The 25307-nt window shown below is 43.8% G+C and overlaps 1 protein-coding gene across 12 annotated transcripts in view; it reads right to left on the reverse strand.

Annotated features, from left to right (window-relative positions):
- Positions 1 to 2449: 2449 nt before the first annotated feature.
- Positions 2450 to 25307, reverse strand: part of greb1 (growth regulating estrogen receptor binding 1) — a 35513-nt gene continuing 12655 nt past the window's right edge. For 2 of the 12 annotated variants that reach the window (XM_061814372.1, XM_061814366.1), the window contains 23 exons: positions 24992 to 25262; positions 24407 to 24535; positions 24074 to 24259; positions 23108 to 23305; positions 22841 to 23024; positions 22556 to 22739; positions 22327 to 22463; positions 21892 to 22243; positions 21333 to 21448; positions 21017 to 21222; positions 20311 to 20896; positions 18609 to 18765; positions 18305 to 18407; positions 18062 to 18217; positions 17753 to 17904; positions 17510 to 17671; positions 15784 to 15988; positions 15545 to 15707; positions 13540 to 13658; positions 12851 to 13083; positions 12530 to 12730; positions 3260 to 3398; positions 2450 to 3155 (listed from right to left, as the gene is read on the reverse strand). In XM_061814372.1, the coding sequence (XP_061670356.1) occupies positions 2992 to 3155; positions 3260 to 3398; positions 12530 to 12730; positions 12851 to 13083; positions 13540 to 13658; positions 15545 to 15707; positions 15784 to 15988; positions 17510 to 17671; positions 17753 to 17904; positions 18062 to 18217; positions 18305 to 18407; positions 18609 to 18765; positions 20311 to 20896; positions 21017 to 21222; positions 21333 to 21448; positions 21892 to 22243; positions 22327 to 22463; positions 22556 to 22739; positions 22841 to 23024; positions 23108 to 23305; positions 24074 to 24259; positions 24407 to 24535; positions 24992 to 25262 (4503 nt within the window). In that variant the 3' untranslated portion in view covers positions 2450 to 2991. Of the gene's footprint in view, positions 3197 to 3259; positions 3399 to 12529; positions 12731 to 12850; positions 13084 to 13539; positions 13659 to 15544; positions 15708 to 15783; positions 15989 to 17509; positions 17672 to 17752; positions 17905 to 18061; positions 18218 to 18304; positions 18408 to 18608; positions 18766 to 20310; positions 20897 to 21016; positions 21223 to 21332; positions 21449 to 21891; positions 22244 to 22326; positions 22464 to 22555; positions 22740 to 22840; positions 23025 to 23107; positions 23306 to 24073; positions 24260 to 24406; positions 24536 to 24991; positions 25263 to 25307 lie in introns of all 12 variants that reach the window. The other 10 variants (XM_061814371.1, XM_061814365.1, XM_061814369.1 and 7 more) reach the window with 8 other exon arrangements.

Here is a 25307-nt window from a genome sequence, read left to right on the forward strand (position 1 = left end):
GGCCGTTTTGCTTTATCTCGTGTTCATTTGTTCAATCAGAGCCCAGAATTAAGATCTGGAAATGGCCAAAATGAGTAAAACTGCCCAAACATACAGAAGCTGTGCTAAGCTAGTGGCGTTACGTTCAAAAATACTGCAATCCGCAATTGCTGCTAAAGGTGCGTCAACAAAGTATCAAACAAAGTCGGCGAATATTTACAAGGGATTGAAAAAAGGTCCACGCACACCTGAAGATGAAAGTTATGACCTACAGTACAACGTGAAAACATATTACCAAATGTTTTTGCAAAAGTCCGGCGAAATCAAGATTGGACATGTTTTGATCAAATTCCAAAAGGCATGTTTGTTGCAAACACACACAAATCTGCTCGCCACCGTGGCTGCAGAGGAGCGGAGCGATGGCAACGTCACGGTTTCTTCATTTTAGCCAAAGTGGAGGGAATTATGAGCAGTTCAAAATAGCCGTCGGTGTTAGCATCAAATCTTGCGGAAAGCAAAGACATGTCAGGAAAAGCTTCAAGTGTTGCATGTAAAAGTTTGAAGGAAAACAAATAATTTAAGGCTTTACAATTTGGCACCGATTCAAGCATGAGATGAACTTTTGAGTTTCCCAGAGTTTATTTGGCAAATAGTGAGGCCGCAGCCATGGCCTTTGAAAAGGCCAACATGCTGCAGACATATCGACGAGTGATGAACTTTGGGCCCCGTGCGGGTCGGTTGTAAACGGAAGGGCGACGTGTGGAGGTGCAGCCCCAGCCCGCAGAGGCCCGACATAGACGCGCTGTTATGTAACGTTTTCAGTTCTCCGCTCAGGCTTGAAGTGTGACCAAAGTTCCCCACGTGGAGAGAACAACGGCGCACATTGTAGCTGCGCGCACAAACACCCAGTGAATGAGCATTTTCTTAAATAAGCTTGCAAATGATACTCAATAATATTTTCATTATTACAGTTATTTTTTTAAATTTTTATATGTTATAACCCCTCTAGGGGAAACTGAACTTACACACTGCCGTATATTTGGTGTTGCCCTCACACATCGAGAAGCAGATGACACGATGTCATAGTGAAAGTTGATCTAATATGATCCAAGTCATTTTTGTCGGGGGCCATATTGTAGTTACGGTTTCCGTCAGAGGGCCGTTACACCGTAAAAATCCTTTGAAAGCCTCATCATTATTACACATGAAATTTGTGAACTAGTTTTGGAATCAGATGGGTTGGGTAATGGGCTTTTCAAGTATTGTGTATGTTTGGTCAAACAAAGATGCTCGCAATACATCAACGTTATCATTTGACAATTTGATATTTTGGTATCAAGAATCTTGGAAATTGACATACATGATATGCCTTTGCGGGCCACATGAAATCACGCCCGGGCCTTCAGTTTGACACGTGTGATAGGTTACTGCCTTGGTCATTGGCCCCTCCACAGTAGTCAGGAAGCAACGTAGCATCCCTCTAACAACTAGATACCACTTTTCGCTGTCTACATAGAATACGCACCTCAATTGTGCCCCTTTGTTTTTAAATCATTACTTATTAGAGATAAGATTCCATCCACAAATCCATTTACTTCACCGCTTATCCTCACGAGGGTCACAGGGAGTGCTGGAGCCTATCCCAGCTGTCAACGGGCGAGAGGCGGGATACACCCTGAACTGGTTGCCAGCCAATCGCAGGGCACATCGACACAAACAGCTGCATTCACAATCACACCTAGGGGCAATTTAGAGTGTCCAATTAATGTTGCATATTTTTGGAATGTGGAGAGAAACCGGAGTGGCCGGAGAAAACGTACGCAGGCACAGGGCGAACATGCATATTCCACACAGGCGGGGTCAGGATCGAACCCGGGTCCTCAGAACTGTGAGCCCAACACTTTTACCAAGCTGATCCATCGTGCCGCCGATGAAAGTAGATTTGCGACAAATACAGAAAAGAGTTCAGGACTAAATTCAAGTCCAAGTGCAACCTGCTAATGGGCTAGCAGAAGGTAACGTGAGTAAGCCGAAGGACTCTTCTAACGTCACCCGGTCGACTTCCAAACACTTTTGCCGATGCCAGCATTACGCAAGACAGCAAGTGCTTGCTCGCACTTGAAGCGCGGCCACATGTATTATTAAAGTGTAAAATTCAATATATACGAGCTCATTGCACAATTAAACACCGATGGAAAGTGCAGATAGAAAATATTTGGTGTGACAGTTAGTGTAGTAGTGTAAAGGATTTGATTAAACTGGCCAAAGATAAATGTTTCAAGAAGGTGGTATCATTTAAAGTCTTTGTTTGCTTTTTTAATTTTCAATACATTGGCAAAAATTCTTTCCATTGTCATGTTGTGTTGAGAATTTTATATTTAAAATGAATTAATTTTGGAATAAGGCTGCAGCGTAACAAAATATGGAAAAAGTGATGCGCTGTGAATTCAAGACATCAACAACACATTCAAAGTTAAAAATATCTGTACATTTATACAATTCAAGGCATTCAAAGCTGTACACTGACATGCAAAAAACAGCAAATGTTACAAAGTCTACAACAAAGAGCCAACACCCACAGAGGAAAATAAGTACTCAAAAGGATTTGAAAATAATTAACACGCAAATACATCTTGTTGCCAAAAGTCGGCTACCCTCATACGGTGAATGATTGTGTCGATCATTTCGATCAAATCTGCAGAGAGTCTGCAGAATATTGCATCAAAACATTGCACACACTTTACCTGCATCATTTTGTCACATACATTTACAGTAGGAGCAAAGTGCACAAAAATGATGTGAAGCACTACATTCCATTCATCACTGAATTCTTTTCCAATAACACACATTTATGCTTGGGATGGGATTTGACACAAATCTCAGGATTTAATTGCAAATCTGGGCTCCCTGCAAATACACCGAGAAATCCCCAAGTGGCAAATTTCTTCGAGCGGCTTTCAGTTCTGAGCACGTCACACATGAAAACAAAAGGTTTTGTTGACTTGATGTCATTCATATATGTTTTCCCGTCAGGAAGAAGAGGGGCCAGTCCTCCTTGGCGTTGGCCGTCTGGAATTCGTCGCTGAGCCGGAACCGCCACTCCTCTTCCAGCTCCAGCCTGCCGACCGTCTGCCTCAAGGAGCTGCGATCCGCGCCGATCACGCACAAAGTCGCGCCTGCAGCGAGCCAGACACCAGCAAACTGACTCCGTGGACTCCTTTTTCAAATGGGGAATCCGTATTTCTGCGTTTGAATGTCGGGGGTCGGACGGCGCGTGTACCTTTGAGGAAGCTGAACTTCTTGAGGAAACTGGGGGTCACGAAGGCGTCGGCGAAACAGAGGAGAAGGCCGCTGAAGAGCAGGCCTGTGGTGCAGATGTTGACCGAGTGAGGTCTTGAACTCACAAAACACACGGTCACCTGCGAGGCGGAGGCAGCGGCGTCAAGGCGCATACGCGGACTCAAAGTTGGGGCGCGCTGCAGTGTACGATCGCAAAACTGCAGCGCAAAGCGCTGGTCGCCTTTAAACAGAGTGGCCGGAAATAACGTTTTGGGAACTGGATTCATTCATACGGGGTGGGCCAAAAATAGGAATGCATTTTGGAGATTACTGTCAATTTTTTTTTTTTAACAGGTTAACACATGAATAGTAGCAAAACATATGAGTCAGGAAAAAAACGTATTGGGCAGGTACTGAAGGAATGATGGAATTTTAAGCATAAGAAAGATAGGAGTAAAATCAAAAGGAAGGACGGAAGGAAGGTCTGCGGTAGAAGGAGGAAGCAAAAAGGGAGGGAAGGAAGGAAGTAAAAAAGTAAGGAAAGCAGAAAGGAAGAAATGAAGGTCAGAGGTAGAAGGAGGAAGCAAAAAAGTAAGTAAGGAAGGAAGGAAGAAAGGAAGATGAGGTGGAAGGAGGAAGTAAAAAATTAAAGAAAGCAGGCACCAAGGAAGGAAGGAAGGAAGGAAGGATGGAAGGAAGGTCTGAGGTAGAACGAGGAAGCAAAAAGGAGGGAAGGAAGGAAGGAAGGTGAGGCGAAAGGAGGAAGCAAAAAAGTAAGGAAGGAAGGAAGGAAGGTCTGAGGTGGAAGGAGGAAGTAAAAAATTAAGGAAAGCAGGCACCATGGAAGGAAGGAAGGAAGGAAGGTCTGAGGTGGAAGGAGGAAGTAAAAAATTAAGGAAAGCAGGCACCATGGAAGGAAGGAAGGAAGGAAGGAAGGAAGGAAGGAAGGAGGAATTTTAAGCATAGGAAAGATAGGAGTCAAATCAAAAGGGGGACAGCAAGGAAGGAAGGAAGGAAGGAAGCAAGGAAGGAAGAAAGGTCTGAGGTGGAAGGAGGAAGCAAAAAAGTAAGGAAAGCAGGAAGGAAGGAAGGAAGGAAGGTCTGAGGTGGAAGGAGGAAGCAAAAAATTAAGGAAAGCAGACACCAAGGAAGGAAGGAAGAAGGAAGGAAGGAAGCAAGGAAGGAAGAAGGTCTGAGGTGGAAGGAGGAAGCAAAAAAGTAAGGAAAGCAGGAAGGAAGGAAGGAAGGAAGCAAGGTCTGAGGTGGAAGGAGGAAGTAAAAAATTAAGGAAAGCAGGCACCATGGAAGGAAGGAAGGAATTTTAAGCAAAGGAAAGATAGGAGTCAAATCAAAAGGGGGACAGCAAGGAAGGAAGGAAGGAAGCAAGGAAGGAAGAAAAGTCTGTGGTGGAAGGAGGAAGCAAAAAGGGAGGGAAGGAAGTAAAAAAGTAAGGAAAGCAGAAAGGAAGAAATGAAGGTCAGAGATAGAAGGAGGAAGCAAAAAAGTAAGTAAGGAAGGAAGGAAGAAAGGAAGATGAGGTGGAAGGAGGAAGTAAAAAATTAAAGAAAGTAGGCACCAAGGAAGGAAGAAGGAAGGAAGGATGGTCTGAGGTAGAACGAGGAAGCAAAAAGGGAGAAGGAAGGAAGTAAAAAAGTAAGGAAAGCAGAAAGGAAGAATAAGGTCAGAGGTAGAAGAGGAAGCAAAAAAGTAAGTAAGGAAGGAAGGAAGGAAGGAAGGAAGATGAGGTGGAAGGAAAGTACAAAAATTAAAGAAAGTAGGCACCAAGGAAGGAAGGAAGGAAGGAAGGATGGAAGGAAGGTCTGAGGTAGAACGAGGAAGCAAAAAGGAGGGAAGGAAGGAAGGAAGAAAGGTGAGGCGGAAGGAGAAGCAAAAAAGTAAGGAAGGAAGGAAGGAAGGTCTGAGGTGGAAGGAGGAAGTAAAAATTAAGGAAAGCAGACACCAAGGAAGGAGGCGGAAGGAAGGAAGGAAGCAAGGAAGGAAGAAAGGTCTGAGGTGGAAGGAGGAAGCAAAAAAGTAAGGAAAGCAGGCACCATGGAAGGAAGGAAGGAATTTTAAGCATAGGAAAGATAGGAGTCAAATCAAAAGGGGGACAGCAAGGAAGGAAGGAAGGAAGGAAGGAAGCAAGGAAGGAAGAAAGGTCTGAGGTGGAAGGAGGAAGCAAAAAAGTAAGGAAAGCAGGAAGGAAGGAAGGAAGGTCTGAGGTGGAAGGAGGAAGCAAAAAAGTAAGGAAAGCAGGAAGTAAGGAGGAAGGAAGCAAGGTCTGAGGTGGAAGGAGGAAGTAAAAAATTAAGGAAAGCAGGCACCATGGAAAGAAGGAAGGAAGGATTTTTAAGCATAGGAAAGATAGGAGTCAAATCAAAAGGGGGACAGCAAGAAAGGAAGGAAGGAAGGAAGCAAGGAAGGAAGAAAGTCTGAGGTGGAAGGAGGAAGCAAAAAAGTAAGGAAAGCAGACACCAAGGAAGGAAGGAAGGAAGGAAGGAAGGAAGCAAGGAAGGAAGAAAGGTCTGAGGTGGAAGGAGGAAGCAAAAAAGTAAGGAAAGCAGACACCAAGGAAGGAAGGAAGGAAGGAAGGAAGGAAGGAAGCAAGGAAGGAAGAAAGGTCTGAGGTGGGAGGAAGCAAAAAGTAAGGAAAGCAGAGGAAGGAAGAAGGAAGGAAGCAAGGTCTGAGGTGGAAGGAGGAAGTAAAAATTAAGGAAAGCAGGCACCATGGAAGGAAGGAAGGAAGGAAGGAAGGAATTTTAAGCATAGGAAAGATAGGAGTCAAATCAAAAGGGGAGAGCAAGAAAGGAAGGAAGGAAGGAAGCAAGGAAGGAAGAAGGTCTGAGGTGGAAGGAGGAAGCAAAAAAGTAAGGAAAGCAGACACCAAGGAAGGAAGGAAGGAAGGAAGGAAGGAAGCAAGGAAGGAAGAAAGGTCTGAGGTGGAAGGAGGAAGCAAAAAAGTAAGGAAAGCAGGAAGGAAGGAAGGAAGGAAGCAAGGTCTGAGGTGGAAGGAGGAAGTAAAAAATTAAGGAAAGCAGGCACCATGGAAGGAAGGAAGGAATTTTAAGCAAAGGAAAGACAGGAGTCAAATCAAAAGGGGGACAGCAAGAAAGAAGGAAGGAAGGAAGAAGCAAGGAAGGAAGAAAGGTCTGAGGTGGAAGGAGGAAGCAAAAAAGTAAGGAAAGCAGACACCAAGGAAGGAAGGAAGGAAGGAAGGAAGGAAGCAAGGAAGGAAGAAAGGTCTGAGGTGGGAGGAAGCAAAAAGTAAGGAAAGCAGGAAGGAAGGAAGGAAGGAAGCAAGGTCTGAGGTGGAAGGAGGAAGTAAAAAATTAAGGAAAGCAGGCACCATGGAAGGAAGGAAGGAAGGAAGGAAGGAATTTTAAGCATAGGAAAGATAGGAGTCAAATCAAAAGGGGGAGAGCAAGAAAGGAAGGAAGGAAGGAAGCAAGGAAGGAAGAAAGGTCTGAGGTGGAAGGAGGAAGCAAAAAGTAAGGAAAGCAGACACCAAGGAAGGAAGGAAGGAAGGAAGCAAGGAAGGAAGAAAGGTCTGAGGTGGAAGGAGGAAGCAAAAAAGTAAGGAAAGCAGGAAGGAAGGAAGGAAGGAAGCAAGGTCTGAGGTGGAAGGAGGAAGTAAAAAAGTAAGGAAGCAGGAAGGAAGGAAGGAAGGAAGCAAGGTCTGAGGTGGAAGGAGGAAGTAAAAAATTAAGGAAAGCAGGCACCATGGAAGGAAGGAAGGAATTTTAAGCAAAGGAAAGACAGGAGTCAAATCAAAAGGGGGACAGCAAGAAAGGAAGGAAGGAAGGAAGCAAGGAAGGAAGAAAGGTCTGAGGTGGAAGGAGGAAGCAAAAAAGTAAGGAAAGCAGACACCAAGGAAGGAAGGAAGGAAGGAAGGAAGGAAGCAAGGAAGGAAGAAAGGTCTGAGGTGGAAGGAGGAAGCAAAAAAGTAAGGAAAGCAGACACCAAGGAAGGAAGGAAGGAAGAAGCAAGGAAGGAAGCAAGGAAGGAAGAAAGGTCTGAGGTGGGAGGAAGCAAAAAGTAAGGAAAGCAGGAAGGAAGGAAGGAAGGAAGCAAGGTCTGAGGTGGAAGGAGGAAGTAAAAAATTAAGGAAAGCAGGCACCATGGAAGGAAGGAAGGAAGGAAGGAATTTTAAGCATAGGAAAGATAGGAGTCAAATCAAAAGGGGGAGAGCAAGAAAGGAAGGAAGGAAGGAAGCAAGGAAGGAAGAAAGGTCTGAGGTGGAAGGAGGAAGCAAAAAAGTAAGGAAAGCAGACACCAAGGAAGGAAGGAAGGAAGGAAGGAAGGAAGCAAGGAAGGAAGAAAGGTCTGAGGTGGAAGGAGGAAGCAAAAAAGTAAGGAAAGCAGGAAGGAAGGAAGGAAGGAAGCAAGGTCTGAGGTGGAAGGAGGAAGTAAAAAATTAAGGAAAGCAGGCACCATGGAAGGAAGGAAGGAATTTTAAGCAAAGGAAAGATAGTCAAATCAAAAGGGGGACAGCAAGAAAGGAAGGAAGGAAGGAAGCAAGGAAGGAAGAAAGGTCTGAGGTGGAAGGAGGAAGCAAAAAGTAAGGAAAGCAGACACCAAGGAAGGAAGGAAGGAAGGAAGGAAGGAAGCAAGGAAGGAAGAAAGGTCTGAGGTGGAAGGAGGAAGCAAAAAAGTAAGGAAAGCAGACACCAGGAAGGAAGGAAGGAAGGAAGGAAGCAACGAAGGAAGAAAGGTCTGAGGTGGGAGGAAGCAAAAAAGTAAGGAAAGCAGGAAGGAAGGAAGGAAGGAAGCAAGGTCTGAGGTGGAAGGAGGAAGTAAAAAATTAAGGAAAGCAGGCACCATGGAAGGAAGGAAGGAAGGAAGGAAGGAATTTTAAGCATAGGAAAGATAGGAGTCAAATCAAAAGGGGGAGAGCAAGAAAGGAAGGAAGGAAGGAAGCAAGGAAGGAAGAAAGGTCTGAGGTGGAAGGAGGAAGCAAAAAAGTAAGGAAAGCAGACACCAAGGAAGGAAGGAAGGAAGGAAGGAAGGAAGCAAGGAAGGAAGAAAGGTCTGAGGTGGAAGGAGGAAGCAAAAAAGTAAGGAAAGCAGGAAGGAAGGAAGGAAGGAAGCAAGGTCTGAGGTGGAAGGAGGAAGTAAAAAATTAAGGAAAGCAGGCACCATGGAAGGAAGGAAGGAATTTTAAGCAAAGGAAAGATAGTCAAATCAAAAGGGGACAGCAAGAAAGGAAGGAAGGAAGGAAGCAAGGAAGGAAGAAAGGTCTGAGGTGGAAGGAGGAAGCAAAAAAGTAAGGAAGCAGACACCAAGGAAGGAAGGAAGGAAGGAAGGAAGGAAGCAAGGAAGGAAGAAAGGTCTGAGGTGGAAGGAGGAAGCAAAAAAGTAAGGAAAGCAGACACCAAGGAAGGAAGGAAGGAAGGAAGGAAGCAACGAAGGAAGAAAGGTCTGAGGTGGGAGGAAGCAAAAAAGTAAGGAAAGCAGGAAGGAAGGAAGGAAGGAAGCAAGGTCTGAGGTGGAAGGAGGAAGTAAAAAATTAAGGAAAGCAGGCACCATGGAAGGAAGGAAGGAAGGAAGGAAGGAATTTTAAGCATAGGAAAGATAGGAGTCAAATCAAAAGGGGGAGAGCAAGAAAGGAAGGAAGGAAGGAAGCAAGGAAGGAAGAAAGGTCTGAGGTGGAAGGAGGAAGCAAAAAAGTAAGGAAAGCAGACACCAAGGAAGGAAGGAAGGAAGGAAGGAAGGAAGCAAGGAAGGAAGAAAGGTCTGAGGTGGAAGGAGGAAGCAAAAAAGTAAGGAAAGCAGGAAGGAAGGAAGGAAGGAAGCAAGGTCTGAGGTGGAAGGAGGAAGTAAAAAAGTAAGGAAAGCAGGAAGGAAGGAAGGAAGGAAGCAAGGTCTGAGGTGGAAGGAGGAAGTAAAAAATTAAGGAAAGCAGGCACCATGGAAGGAAGGAAGGAATTTTAAGCAAAGGAAAGACAGGAGTCAAATCAAAAGGGGGACAGCAAGAAAGGAAGGAAGGAAGGAAGCAAGGAAGGAAGAAAGGTCTGAGGTGGAAGGAGGAAGCAAAAAAGTAAGGAAAGCAGACACCAAGGAAGGAAGGAAGGAAGGAAGGAAGGAAGCAAGGAAGGAAGAAAGGTCTGAGGTGGAAGGAGGAAGCAAAAAAGTAAGGAAAGCAGACACCAAGGAAGGAAGGAAGGAAGGAAGCAAGGAAGGAAGCAAGGAAGGAAGAAAGGTCTGAGGTGGGAGGAAGCAAAAAAGTAAGGAAAGCAGGAAGGAAGGAAGGAAGGAAGCAAGGTCTGAGGTGGAAGGAGGAAGTAAAAAATTAAGGAAAGCAGGCACCATGGAAGGAAGGAAGGAAGGAAGGAAGGAATTTTAAGCATAGGAAAGATAGGAGTCAAATCAAAAGGGGGAGAGCAAGAAAGGAAGGAAGGAAGGAAGCAAGGAAGGAAGAAAGGTCTGAGGTGGAAGGAGGAAGCAAAAAGTAAGGAAAGCAGACACCAAGGAAGGAAGGAAGGAAGGAAGGAAGGAAGCAAGGAAGGAAGAAAGGTCTGAGGTGGAAGGAGGAAGCAAAAAAGTAAGGAAAGCAGGAAGGAAGGAAGGAAGGAAGCAAGGTCTGAGGTGAAGGAGGAAGTAAAAAATTAAGGAAAGCAGGCACCATGGAAGGAAGGAAGGAATTTTAAGCAAAGGAAAGATAGGAGTCAAATCAAAAGGGGACAGCAAGAAAGGAAGGAAGGAAGGAAGCAAGGAAGGAAGAAAGGTCTGAGGTGGAAGGAGGAAGCAAAAAAGTAAGGAAAGCAGACACCAAGGAAGGAAGGAAGGAAGGAAGGAAGGAAGGAAGCAAGGAAGGAAGGTCTGAGGTGGAAGGAGGAAGCAAAAAAGTAAGGAAAGCAGACACCAAGGAAGGAAGGAAGGAGGAAGCAAGGAAGGAAGCAAGGAAGGAAGAAAGGTCTGAGGTGGGAGGAAGCAAAAAAGTAAGGAAAGCAGGAAGGAAGGAAGGAAGGAAGCAAGGTCTGAGGTGGAAGGAGGAAGTAAAAAATTCAGGAAAGCAGGCACCATGGAAGGAAGGAAGGAAGGAAGGAATTTTAAGCATAGGAAAGATAGGAGTCAAATCAAAAGGGGGAGAACAAGAAAGGAAGGAAGGAAGGAAGCAAGGAAGGAAGAAAGGTCTGAGGTGGAAGGAGGAAGCAAAAAGTAAGGAAAGCAGACACCAAGGAAGGAAGGAAGGAAGGAAGGAAGGAAGGAAGGAAGCAAGGAAGGAAGAAAAGTCTGAGGTGGAAGGAGGAAGCAAAAAAGTAAGGAAAGCAGGAAGGAAGGAAGGAAGGAAGCAAGGTCTGAGGTGGAAGGAGGAGTAAAAAATTAAGGAAAGCAGGCACCATGGAAGGAAGGAAGGAATTTTAAGCAAAGGAAAGATAGGAGTCAAATCAAAAGGGGACAGCAAGGAAGGAAGGAAGGAAGCAAGGAAGGAAGAAAAGTCTGTGGTGGAAGGAGGAAGCAAAAAGGGAGGGAAGGAAGTAAAAAAGTAAGGAAAGCAGAAAGGAAGAAATGAAGGTCAGAGATAGAAGGAGGAAGCAAAAAAGTAAGTAAGGAAGGAAGGAAGAAAGGAAGATGAGGTGGAAGGAGGAAGTAAAAAATTAAAGAAAGTAGGCACCAAGGAAGGAAGGAAGGAAGGAAGGATGGAAGGAAGGTTTGAGGTAGAACGAGGAAGCAAAAAGGGAGGGAAGGAAGGAAGTAAAAAAGTAAGGAAAGCAGAAAGGAAGAAATGAAGGTCAGAGGTAGAAGGAGGAAGCAAAAAAGTAAGTAAGGAAGGAAGGAAGGAAGGAAGATGAGGTGGAAGGAGGAAGTAAAAAATTAAAGAAAGTAGGCACCAAGGAAGGAAGGAAGGAAGGAAGGATGGAAGGAAGGTCTGAGGTAGAACGAGGAAGCAAAAAGGAGGGAAGGAAGGAAGGAAGAAAGGTGAGGCGGAAGGAGGAAGCAAAAAAGTAAGGAAGGAAGGAAGGAAGGTCTGAGGTGGAAGGAGGAAGTAAAAAATTAAGGAAAGCAGACACCAAGGAAGGAAGGAAGGAAGGAAGGAAGGAAGCAAGGAAGGAAGAAAGGTCTGAGGTGGGAGGAAGCAAAAAAGTAAGGAAAGCAGGAAGGAAGGAAGGAAGGAAGCAAGGTCTGAGGTGGAAGGAGGAAGTAAAAAATTAAGGAAAGCAGGCACCATGGAAGGAAGGAAGGAATTTTAAGCAAAGGAAAGATAGGAGTCAAATCAAAAGGGGGACAGCAAGGAAGGAAGGAAGGAAGGAAGCAAGGAAGGAAGAAAAGTCTGTGGTGGAAGGAGGAAGCAAAATGGGAAGGAGCGCAGGCAGAGAGGAAGGAAGGAGAAAGGAGGCAGGCTGAAAAATAGGGTCTGCGAAGAAAGGATGGAAGAATAAAAAGCAACTCTGGGGGAAGGAGGTCAGGAAGCAAGAAAGGAAGGAAAAAAGGAGGTCAGAAAGGAAAAGATACCAGGAAAAGAAACTGTACATTTTCACTTTTTTTTCCATGTAGCTCTTTTTCATAATTCGCCACATCCCCGTCATGGTTGTGTTTTGGGGTGAGCGATGGTGGGCGTGGCCATCGGCGACGCACCTGTTGCGAATTGTCATCAGCCTCCTCAGGGGCCTCGGCGACAGCGAGTGGCCGTCGGAAAATTCACTCTCTTTTGCCGCCCACGCTCGTCTTCCGTCTCAACTTAGTAATTGTTTACTTTACGGGTTTTTTGTGGCGTCGCCTTATGTTATCCGTTTTTGTCAAGTCTTGCCATCGCATGCTCCCTCTGATGAATTAAAAATTTGTTTTTTGGACCTTTGTTCTCGAGTCTATTTCTGGAATCTGCATTGCCGTCCCTGACAATCGCAAGACTTTGAGTCTGTGCTGTAATTGTTTTGTGACAAAATAAATGCTTCCTCGCCCAAAACATTGAAACAGTTAAAAAGAAAAAATCATTAAAACACATCATGAGGGGAAAAAACATGAATGTTAATGTTTATGTACAGTACTACTATGCATTTCTGTGTGCTGAAGAGTTTGCAATGTGTATATAGGAGTTTGGTAAAGGTTATTCGGAGTGCACTGAAGATTAATTAGAGTCTTAGCGCTTTAAATACATCTATCTAATGAAAAAATGCGGCAGGAATTTCACAGATTTCATCTATTGCGGGGGTGTTCTGAAACATTCCCCTCCGTGATAAATGAGTGTTTTACTGTACATACCTCTGGCCCAACTTGTACATTACAAATAGGTTAGAAAAAAAAAAGTACCAGGTATGTCTCGTGGGAATACCTCAGGGCCAAGGTTGATGTAAAAGTCCACTGACAGGACCGGGTGGTCGTAGTTCTTGGTGCTGAGAGGGAAGAGTTTGTGGCTGGTGTGTTGGAGGTATTTTTCCAGGAGGAGCTGAGCCGGGGTGGCCAGGAACAGGTGCTTGCTGTCGGGGGCGCAGACGTACTGCGAGGGCCCCACTGAAGTGGGAACGTCCGTCATCTGGGGAGAGAGAGTTTTGCTCATTAGTTTGAAGAAAAAAAAAAAAAAAAAAGGACCGGAAAGAATCTAGAATCTAGATTCTAGATCATAAGTGTTGGGTGGACCTTCCGGCATCGTCACCTTTGTCTTGATGATGAACGTCCGGTATCCTCCGATGGCGATCTGCTTCTTCATGACGCTGAAGTTGTTAAAGCGGCAGATGAGCAGACCGGCGCTGTGCAGCCGCAGGGTGAAGTCCACGTCGTGACACGTGAAGCGGTTCTGGTCGTACTGGACGTTCTGGCTGCGGTCCACGTTGAGGAGGAGGAAGTCGTGGAGGTGGCCTCTGGAAAAAGGCTCCCACGTGGTAGGATCTGGACGCAAGAGAAGACGTTCGAGAGATTTCACCTAAAACATGTAAATACCTATATGAGAGGAATAAAACACACTGACTAAGATCTTTTTATGTTAGGGAAGAGCTAGATTTAGCCTGGGTTGTTAACAGAAGTTTACATTTTTTTAAATAAATTAATTTTAACAGTAATCCTGAGATGATTTTACTTGAACAAATCTTCACTTACGAGTGCACCAATTTAGGAGTTTTTCAAGTTACGAGCCGTCGCTTGGTTAGGACAAAAAAAAAAAAGATAAAAATAAAATGAAAATACTGACAAGGAGCATAGCGGATAAAATCAAATTCTCTTTTATTAATGTTTCACAATGTTTTTATATTCACAGTATATTGTATAACAGAGTCCTACTTTTCTTTATCAAAAAAGTAATCGGTACTGGAACAGATGAAAAGTCATTTCAATTCATTATTTGCTGACCTGTGAAGACACGACTGCTCCACTTCCTAATGCCGCACAGGCCGTAGTGGGCCAGGTGAGGACAGTCTTCCATGTGCTGCAAGACTTGCTTCAGTGAGGCGGCGTGTTCTGCTGGACCGCTGAGGAGGGAAAAAAAAGATTGCTCAGCATCACGGCAAACGATCGCAATGCATTCCTGCAGATCACAAGTGTCAAAATCTCATTTTGTGTGGCCCGCTGAAGGTTGCCACCATTTTTCCTTGACAGCTGTTCAAAATTGATTATCCGTGAGAGCAGGGGTGCCCACACAATGGTTAATGTTCTGTTGCCTCCTATATTTAAAATACAGAATTAGATTTTTGTCCACTGTTTTGTCTGTGCTTTCATACCTGGATCAGGCTGTGCCAAGGTGGAATTTTAAAATGACACACACCATCTCATCCTGCACTTTCTACTTTGGCTTTAGACCAGACCTTTCCCACTCGGAAAAGAGAAAATCTCGTCCAATTTTTCTTTGATTATTCACATACTCTGGCAATCATTGCATCTTAAAACAACAGCATTTCTTTTTTAACTTTCTCCATTAATATTGAAAGTAAACATAAGCTTCTCTTTGCTCTACGTTGCCCAGACTGTGTTGCTAACTAAGGCAGCAGTGGCGGACGCTGTCATTATAAAATACATTCATGGGCTGCGTAAGTACTGTAACATTTGTAATTATCTGTGTATGTCTTTCAGGAGGGGGCAGCGGGTGTAAGGTAAACTAGAAAAAGAGTGTGGCGTTGTTAGAGAAAGTTCCGTGTGCTGCCTAAAATAAACCAATGGCTTCTTCTTTTCATTTTTTTACAGTACGTATGTGAATTGTGCCATTGGATGCAACAACCAGTCATCCCTCACTCATTGAATCACATTGCAAAATGCCAAAAACTCAATAGCTGTATGTTATACTTTCAATTTGCATTGGTTTATTATTTTTTTTTTGCGCGCAACACAGAATATCTGCAAAGAGACTTCATCAGCGGTGCATGATCGCGCACGCGCGCAGTTTGGAGGGAATATTGGCTGACGTCTTTTTTTTTTTTGATCGACTCATTTTTTTTTTGTGATCGACTCATTGAGCACCCCTGGTGTAAGATAATGGTGCCAGTATTAGGGTAACCACATAGAACATGTTAGGAAAGGGACAAGAAGTGTAAGTGCCTCGTGCTCAAGTCACAAGTTTAGCCTGTAAACAAAAAGGGTACTGCTCAACTTCTGACAACTAATCCCCCCAAAACCCCCTTTATCTTCAAACAGCCTTTCCTTATACTGTAGAAGATTAACAAACTGCACGACTAGTGTTTTTATTTAAAAAAAAAAAAAATCACAATATTCAAACTGTTATGATTGCACTTTTCGGAATCGGTTATTAGCTAAAAAGAAAAGGTTCATGCATTTTTTACAAATTTCTTTTCAGATGTCACTTCAGAAAAAGCAATTTGTTCCCTTATTGTGTACTGAGCGGAAAACAAACCAGCAACTTCAAACAAAGGTATGGACCAAACCGTTACTTTTGGTGTACACTGTACAAGGCAACCATGAATGGAAACAAGTTTGACACCCTCGAGTACACAAGTAACTCCTAAAAAACAGAGTCCTCCAAGTAAAAATCATCATGACCAAATTTTTTTTCTAAAAGTGTAGTAGAAATGAAAGAGATTTTAGTCCAAAAAGTTTGTTAATGTTCAAAGTAGTTCGGCTATTAACAATCTGCTTAGATACAGGATAAAAATGTGCATTAATAGTGTTTAAATTTTACCCAACATGAAGTTAGACAAAAATATACATTAATCAGTGCTGAAAATCCCATAATTGCTAAAGATTACTCGCAAATGTGTTGAATTTAAAACTTAAATACAAGTGAGTTTTAGTTTGGTGGTACTACAACACATGCCACGAGAAAGAGCCTGCATACCACAGGTGGTACATGTACCACACTGTAAGAATCATTGGCATTTATGAAGGTAGAAAAAGTGCGAGCATGTACTTGCGTGCGTCGAATTCGACTACGTTCCACATGACGCACGAGTCATCCGCCAGAATGATGAAGGGCCAGACGTCACCCGTCGCGCCGCTGCCCTCCTGCCGACGGCTGCGCTCCAGCTCCAGATTGTGGTACGAGAGCTCCTTAATCAGGAAGTGGGCAGCTCCTGAAAAAACAAAAAAGAAATCAGAAATGTTGAGAATTTTTTAGATGATGCACTATGAACAAAGCAACATCCGCACCTATGCCAGCTCCATTGAAGACCGGGGGCAGCACCAGCAGAATGTGGTTGGGCCAGTACTTCTTGTACACGGCCATTTCGTACTCTTTGATCACCAGGATATGGAGGTGTGAGGCTCCGTCCATGGCGTGGTACAGGTTGAAGAGACCGTGCTCGTGGCGCCCCGTGGTCGGAGTGAAGATTGGACTCTTGATGCAGTCTGGGCTCTGACCGAAGCACAACATTACGTAGTGAGCCTTGAATGCTGAAGAGTAACTTCCGTGGTTCAAAACATTCCAAATATTCAACTCATTCAGCACATCCCGCAAACTCATTTTGCCTTTCCCACAGAAAATAAATCAAAACTATTAAGTGAATGTGGGAATTGAACATATTCACTATTTCTAAACCGATTTAAATCAATCTCTAAAAGTTCAAGACCCCAAAGATTCCTACTTTTTTTTAAGAACTTCATATCCATAATGATTATTATTTTAATAATAACAATAACAATGCAATTGACATCTTTTTTCTTCTGTTGTCAACATATCCCATTTAAATCCAGACTAAACCACAACAAAACAAGAGACAATTGCTGTTAATAAACACCTGGACTCCCTATCTTTAAAAAGCAAAGACCAAGTCCGAAACCTTGGTGTTCTGATAGATTCCGACCTGACCTTCAGCAGTCATATCAACTCAATAACTAAAATGTCTTCGTACCATCTGAAGAACATATCTAGAGAGAAGGCTGGCATGTGTCAAGCAGACTAGGAGAAGCTCATCCATGCTTTTATCTCAAGAAGGCTTGACTTTTGTAATGGTCTTTTAACTGGGCTCCACAAAAAGAGCATTGAACTCTTCCAGCTCAGATACCGATCAGAACAAAGCAGTCAGAGCATATAATTCCAATTCTGAAGTCTTTACACTGGCTTCCACTCACCTTTAGAATAGATTTTCTAAAAAAAAAAAAAAGTTCTGCTACTGGTCTATAAGTCACTTAATTAATAAAGGCTAATGGAATACAAACCCAGTAGAGCTCTGATATAGACTGACTCAGGTCAAATAGTGAAGCGCAGAGTCCAAAGCAAACACGGTAAACATTAGCGATTATGCTGCACGCAAGTGGAAAAAGTTGCCAACAACGGTGACGTCACCCCCAAGTGTGTGTGTTTTCAAATCCAAATAAAAAAAACTCTTCCTTTTTCTATTGCGTTTTAGAGTACCTCCACTTTTCGGTGATATTTCTTGCTATAAGAGCTGTTTTAATTGTGCTTTTTATTTTGTATTTGAATGCTTTTGACCATGTAACGCGCATTGAGTTACCTTGTGTACGAAATGCGCAATACATATAACTTTGCTTGGCTTCTTACATAGACACACTTGTCACAACTTGACCATATACAGAATATATCAACATCTAATATAACGGTTCAAAATGAAATAATCTAACTTTTGCAATCCCTATTTTCCCAATTGCGTATTAAACAATAGCACAGTAGTTTATTTTCCCCACTGCACTACTGCGCTACATCATTGAAGCCAGTGTCCGGCTTACACTATCGTAACCTAGAGCACCACCTAGTGTTGAAAAATGTGTACTGCAATTTTATGAAGAAATGTCTTTTTTGCCTTTTCCCCTGCACAGCAAGTCAAAAACATTTGAAAAGGTGTTGTATAATTCACAATTTTATTTAACATAATCACCAGTATTTATAAACAAGCATGTTGAGTGTCCACCGACTGACCCGGTCTGCGGCGAGGGGCAGCCGCATTCCTTCCAGTTGGCCTCCGGGCTGGTTGAAACTGAAGTAGTGCTCTTTGGACTTGGGGATGATGAAGTAGAGCTGGATCTCTTCTCCGAGTAGCAGATGGGTGAACGTGAAGGCGTGCAGGGTAGACTCGTATATCTAGATTGGGATTTAAGAAGAAAATGCTTTAACATTTTGAAAAAAATATACATATACAGATATATAAGAGATAGTATGTACTTGTGTGATGTTGACCTGGTATCTGGGGTTGAAGCCCAAGTACAGATGACACTGTTCACAATGGTGATAAGTGTTAAAGGCCGCATACTTGGACAGTTTGATCCTGGTTGTGCGCCTCCTGAGGCACATGTCCTCCTGGCGGACAGGAGTGGCTTGCAATGGCAACAAAAAACAAGACAAAAAAACAAAAAGCATGATACTTTTATGACATCATCATGAAATAGATAATTAAAAATGTGGTTGTTCAGTATGACAAAATCTCTCTATTCCCTTGTGCACCATTGTTTACATTTGTCAGACTGCGCCTACCATCACAAGCTGGTTTATATCCAGGACAGTAGACCAAGCTGATGTCATCATATTTGGGGTCATGGACTGTGTAGTCAAAGGGTAAAGCCTTCACAACTTCCGGGTCGGGCCACAAGGCGTCGGGTGGGTTGTACTGCACGTCGTCTTTTTGGACACCTAAAAGCACAAAACGCACGCACAAACAGCACTTCGACACAACTCTGCTGTAATTATTGGTTTATTTTGATTTGCTGTTGTACTCACTGAAATGTATTTCCTCTTCGTTGTAAATATCCACCTCCATCAGCCTGATCAGCATCCGAGACAGAATACCCAGAAAGTGCAGGTACGCGCCAGTCTTACCCACCTACCCGGTGACATCACAGTGAAAGGAAGATAAATAGGCAGCATAAATTTTATATTCAGGGCTCTATTTTTTGTGACAGGCGTAAAGCTGTGTGGAGGCACGTTATTCTTGGGTTTGGGAATTTCATAGACAGCGGATTTAGAAATCAAGACGCGCCAGTTTATTGTGCGCGAGTCCTCGATGACAAAATCACAGAATTACCTGTGGCGGTCCGCTGAGGAGCAGCCTGCGAGGGTGAAAGTTGTCGCTGCGTCCTTCGGTGCGATTGTTGCTGTCCATGTGGTACGGGCGGGGCACCGTCCACTGCCGATAGTACAGCGACTGCTCTGTGCACGTCATCATCTTGCTCAACAGAGGCCTGCACACAGACGCATTCGTTTTGAACGAATTTGCTTGAATGCGGGCTTTTTTGGTAGAAGTTTAATCATCCCAAATTTCCACCACAGAAGTTGAGATTTAATCATAGTTTGTTTTTTTTATGTAAAACCTGGAACCCACTACATTCGGTGTGACTAAAAGGCAGGCGTGGGCTGTGCATTTTGGTACACAAGCTCTCAGTCGTTACTTAGCCGACTTAATCCACCTTTTCGTACCACTACTATCAGGTCCAACATATAGAAACCATCAATATTTGAGAAAGATTGCAAAATAACTACATGCAACTGTGCTGTACTTCATCAGGAGCATTTCTGAATCAATGTTTAACTAATGACATAACAACGACATTTAATAAAAATACATCATACTCACCAAGAGGCGCATTATTAAAAGCACAGTTATTGCACTTTTGCTTGTTGAACTTGGCTGTAACGCATTTTACTCTGACTGAATTAAAGGACAGCGAAATGCTGATGCCATGGAGGGCCAGCGCTTTGGCCTCGTGAGGACCAATATGAAATCTGATCAAAGAACAGGTCCCGTGGCGAATACAGTTTCATTCACGCTGGCAAGCATGACTCATTCTGAAGATCGATTCTATCATCTACATCAGGGGTGTCAAACTCATTTTTGTCGCGGGCCACAATATAGTTCGGGTATCCCTCAGAGGGCCATTATGACTGTGAAACCATAAAAATCGTTTATCGCCTCATCATATTGACACATGAAATTTATGAATTACTTTTGGAATCAGAAATCAAAGGTAATGTGTTTTTCAACTATTGTTGATGTTTGGTAACGTAAAAACGCTTGCAATACTTCAACGTTATGATTTATGATATGACCATTTGAAATTTTGGTACAGATTTGAAGAAGAATCACAGAAGTTGACATACATGATTTGCCTTCGCGGGCCACATAAAATCATGTGGTGGGCCGGATCTGGCCCCGGGCCTTGAGTTTGACATTTTTGATCTACATGCAGAAGGGAAAAGTTATGAAATGGAAAGAACAGACTACTTTCAAAAAGATTTACACACTTGCATGATGTAACAAATATTAGAATATTGGTTGTAAATTTAGGGAGGAAAATGTGCTGTCCCTATCTGGTAGATTACAGGTGTCAAACTCAAGGCCCGGGGATCAGAACCGGCCCGCCACATGATATTATGTGTCCCGCGAAGGCGAATCATGTATGTCAACTTCTGTGATTCTTGTTCGAATCTGGACCAGACTTTCAAATTGTCACATCATAAATCGAGCATTTTTACAATACCAAACATTACCAATAGTTGAGAAACCCATTACCCTTGATTTCTGATTCTAAAAGTAATTCATAAATTTCACGTGTCAATATGATGAGGCGATAAATGATTTTTACGGTTTTACAGTCATATTGGCCCTCTGAGGGATACCCGAAATAAAATGTGGCCCGCGACAAAAATGAGTTTGACACCCCTGTAAAGAAGTTTTTTTGTTTTTTTTAACATTTCAACTAACAACAAAGGAAGTTGAGTAATCTCACCGGAAGCTGCTGGCCCAAGCGACAGACATATGCGGCAGGAAGGAGGTACACCGTGGAAGGCCGCTGCCATCGTTGGCTGTAATTATGTCGTAAAGCGAGCGAGGGAGGAGCACGGAGGGTGGGCGACTCACTCCGCGCGCCCAGGAGCAACTCAGGTGGGGGGAGGAAGCTCGAGGTGACGAAGAGCTCGAGGAGGTGGATTTGGAGGGGTGACGACGAGACCGGACGGCAGGAGCCAGCGGTTGGGGAGGCGCGTGGGCTACTTGGTGCTGCGGCAGTGTTTGAAAGTAAGCTAGCGAGTTTGTTTGTGCGAGTGGGTGGAAAATGGGTTGGGCCAAGGAATAGACTGGCAGGGTTAAAGACTGGCTTGAGTGGGGAAATGAGAGCTGAGGGTATAAAAATGACTGAGAAGAAGATTGGGCAGTGGGGGGTTGGGCCTGAGCTTGCGAGGGCTGCGTGGTGCTGTCCATTGCGCTTTTGGGGACATTTGGAGATGTAGACGTGCTGCTCTGGGTAGGGAAGGGGTCTGATGTGCCAACATCTGGGCTTGACTGGACTGGCTGGTTGGAGGAAACGGGGGAACTTTCTAGAAGGAAAGGATAGAGGAACACATCTCTACACTTTTTTCCTTTTTTGAATAAATCAAACGAAAACTAAAAAGCTCTTCAAAAGTGTAATAACTGTTATATCAAAATTCCCTGACTACCGTTTTCCTGGCTCTCCTCTTCCTCAATGTCAGTGGTGCTGAGTTTTTCGCCATCGCTCTCCAGCAGGTCACTTCCCGGCCCCGGGTTGTGCGGGGACCGAGACTCCGTCTTCAGCAGGTATGCTGCTAGTCCCAACTCTTGTTCGACGGTGGTACGTTGAAGGTAAGAGCAACTGATCACCCTAAGGTCACAGTACTTCAGTGACCTGTTTGAAAAATGTAGATAAGACATTGGATTAATTGACTATTCATTGATTGTTTTAGATTTTCAGATAAAAAGCAATGGAGTGTGCAGTTTTTGTCATACTGTTCCAACCTGGGAAGTGATTCTCCTTGAGGTTCGGCTCCCGACAGGATCAGAATGCAAGGAAGAGCTTCAAGCTCCAGATAAGTACGAGGAACCCAATCAGCTTCTTGGATTTTTAGCCATAGCTGCATCAAGCAAAGAGAAGGCAGTGGAAGTTTTACATCTGACAAAAAAATAAAATACAAATGCAAAACAAAGAAATCACAGGAAATGATGATGCATCATCAAAACCAAATAATGAGACAACTGCAGGACCTTTTGGAGCTTTAACATTTCTGATTTATTTTGTGAAGGACTATTTAAAAGCCAGCTCCTTCTCTATTTCATGCCACAGTTATCCCAAACCAAACTCAACCAAGCGTGCTAGGAACTTTCTTTGTGGACATGATGCAGTCATCTGGATCAGAAAAATGGCTTTTCCACACAGTTCCCACCAAGTCAGAAGCATAAAACTGTCCAAATTACCTTTCGATGAGAACGAATTAAGACTCAGGGGAACTAATCTCGGACCGTGTAATGAACTGTTTAAGATGTCTCTCTTGTTACTTACAATACAATTTTTCAATACCTTAATCTGATCAATAAAGTTGTGTCCAATATTCAGCGGTTGGCTTGGATTCCCCAGTATGATCTCAAAGCTCTCCTCGAGGCCCAGCTGTCTCCTCACTCGGGACAGCCGTCGATGGGCCCACGCTGCCAGAGCCAGAGAAGGTATCCGCAGCAGGATCATGTGACCGTGGTGGGCGGGGCACTGCTGGGCGGCACTGAGCAGCGCCTGCACAATCCCCAGCGTCTCCACAGACGTGTGTTTGTGGAGATTGTGTGAGCCTCCGATTCTTCCGGAGACGGCCATCAGTGCTGCGCAGTAGTGGTGGATGAGAACTGTGGTTCGGATTACGGCACTGTGGAGCTTTGGGAACCTGAGGGAAAGAGAATAACGGTTTCTACCCATTTGATATGTGAAGCCCATTCACATGTAACCTTTTTATTGACAAGTGTGTACCTTTCCTCCAGGGCAGACGCCATGCTCTCAAAAGAAGTATCGCATCGCATCAGAGGCAGGCTGCTCCCCGAGCGTGTCGACTCTAAAAGTTCTGATACGCCAAAGTAGCGTGTTCTCTCATGATACAGGTCCACATCCTAGACACATACACACAAGCACCAAAGTGTTACAATGCGGTACTGTTGAATGCACTGTATGATTTATTATCACACCCAGAATGAAATCTTACATTACTGTATGAAGAGGGCCAGTGGATCTCATTATAGGGGCTGATGCGCGTGAATTGCGTCTGCAGAGCGAACGGGAAGGATGTAACATGAAGAATTAGGATGTTGGGAGCATCTCTGACCTTTCTGGAATTCAGGAGCTGGTCAACTAGACCCAAACCTGAGTCTGTGCTACAGTACGAGGCACTGAAAAGCAGACAGAAAATGACACAAACCCTAGTTTTAATGTCCAAAAGTAAGATTCTGATTGAATTCAACTCTGCTCATCTTTTCTGTATTACACAGACCTGCTGATGTCCCAGTGGGCGTGGTCGTGGACCAAAATATAAAGCGTGTAGGAGTTGGTGTGTGCTTCCTGAATAAGGCTGTCAACTCGGACTTGAGCGCTTTGATCCATCTTGACCACGTAGTGTTCAGCTTGCCGCTGAGACACACTATCTTGTTCGAGAGTCCCAAGTTCCTGAAGAACACCTTAACCCAAGATTCAAGTCAACACTGATGAGTAAACAGTCACAAGGGGGCTGATGGGAAATGTGTACAAACATGTCACTCACCGGAGCTCCAAAGATGCAGAACAGTTTGTTGAAACGTGACCTCAGAGGGAGGGACCAGGATGAGGAAGCTGACCCTGTCGAAGGACACAAGGTCCAGGTTCTGTGTGCTGGAATCTGCTATGGCGCAAACGTGAGACAGCAGCTTTCTGGCTACCGCCAACTGGATGGGTCGGATATCGCGCCACTCCACGGAGAACTCTACGTTCATAAACACACAGGTGATCACATGCTAAGCAAAGTAAAAAATATATATATGTAAACTGCAGTAAAGGCCATCTGACTGCACACTTGGCAACGTGCAGTGGATCAACAACACATTCATGGACTTTGTGATAAGGAGGCGGGACCATGGAATATTGTGTTGGGGAATAGAAATGTCTTATTTGAGAGTGGCAAGGTGGTGATGTCAGAATGCACCTTTAAGTGTTGGAGTGATGTAGGAGTGTTATTTTGGCATATTTTTACAGTCATTCTGAAGCTTTGGGACAATAGAAAAATGATATATGTAGACATTTTTGCAGGAAGCTGTCAAACTTCTCCTTGCTAAGACTGAAATACACCTCAAAGAGCTCTGAACTGTGGCTCACAGTTCTTAAATTGAATAAAAAAAATAAAATTAAACAAACGATACTGCCATAAAATTAGTATGGGATGAACCCGTTCCCTTTAATTTTTTTTTTTTTTTTTTGCTGCTGCAGACCTCCTCCTCGTTCTTGAAATATGCGGTACCAAGGCTTTTTTTTTTTTTTTTTTAAATGCAACACTGACAAAAAAATAAATAATTGCTGATGTGCAGCCTACTTGTCAACCAGCATAAAAAGCCACCTTTACTTCCTTGTAAACTGCTTTGTCAACACTTTCAAATTTGGGCATGCTTGGGATTGTTGCGCTACGGTGTGGAGCTCTCATAGTGAGCGAGTGCTGTGTCAAAAGTCTTAAAATGAACTTCACAGAAATTTGTCTCACCGGAGCAAGTTTCTTTAGGAGTCAGAACTCTATCTTTCGGGCTGAGTGAGTCCTTTGGACTGTGGGTGTTTTTCAAACTCTTTTCATCAGTAGATTCCTGACTGCTGGATAAGGGAGAGGGTTCGTTGCTGTCCAAGGTTGCGCCGTCCAGTAGGGAATCAATATCACCATCTGTGAAAGAGGAAGCTAGATGCTGGCATTAAAAACGCACCATCTACTCACATCAGTGCGCAAGTAATCGAAGCGTCATATCGTTGTACAAATTGTAACAGGACAGAACATCCATAAAATAAACACAGACTCAGACATTCCAAGGAAGAGACTCAAGCACACCTTGTCCAAGGGAACTGCAGAACTGGATGAGCTCCTGGGCTTCACCAGAAGAAAGCTGGTAATTGATTTCTCTCAAACCTTCATTCGGAGAGAACATATTCTCTGCCAAAGCACGACACTGGTGTTTACCTGGACCAGTAACACACAAATACACAGAAAGTAAGTAGAAAATTCTTTGAAGCTAAAATACGTGATTTATGGCCAGCCCTAATAATTCAACATTACAGCAAAGCCTTTATCACTTCGATATCACACAAGCTAAATGCTTGTCTGGCCTCCTCCTTCCAACCTCGTACTACTTTTGTTTCCTTTTTTTTTTTTCTTCAGTGTTCTCGACTGAGTAAAAGCAACACCAAGACAAATACTTTTTTGTCTGAAATGGCATTTTAGAGCGCCATCAAGGGGCGTGAGGAATGTATAGGATAGTCACTATTATAAAAACAAATATTGAAAAGCATTGCAACATGTGTCAGAAGCTGATAAGCTTAATCATCATTCTGTTATCTACTCTTGTAGTGGCTTTAGTAAAAATTATTGTTATTCCAACAGGTTGTGGATGATAGCTTAAAAGACACAAACTCCCACCTGTAACTACCACACAGGACTGTGTCTCATGCCCGGAAGCGGTCACGATGACGACTATGTAGTTAGTGTTTTCGAACCGTCCCTCCATCAACTTGCTAAACATCTGCTGAAGGCCCTGTGCCAAAGACCCCACATGCTCCCCCAACACCACCACCCCCTCCCCACAAGATGATGCAGCCAGCTGGGCGAGCCAGGGAAGCTGGCTGGGGGTCAGAGGCTGCTGTGGTGCTAAGCCAAGATGCTGCGGGAGCCCTGAAAGCGTAGGAGGTGCCTGGAAACCCAAGAAAAGCAGGTTACTATCTTCAAAAACACTGGC

The sequence above is a fragment of the Syngnathoides biaculeatus genome, chromosome 3 (genome assembly GCF_019802595.1).
Source record: "Syngnathoides biaculeatus isolate LvHL_M chromosome 3, ASM1980259v1, whole genome shotgun sequence".
Taxonomy (NCBI): Eukaryota; Metazoa; Chordata; class Actinopteri; order Syngnathiformes; family Syngnathidae; genus Syngnathoides; species Syngnathoides biaculeatus.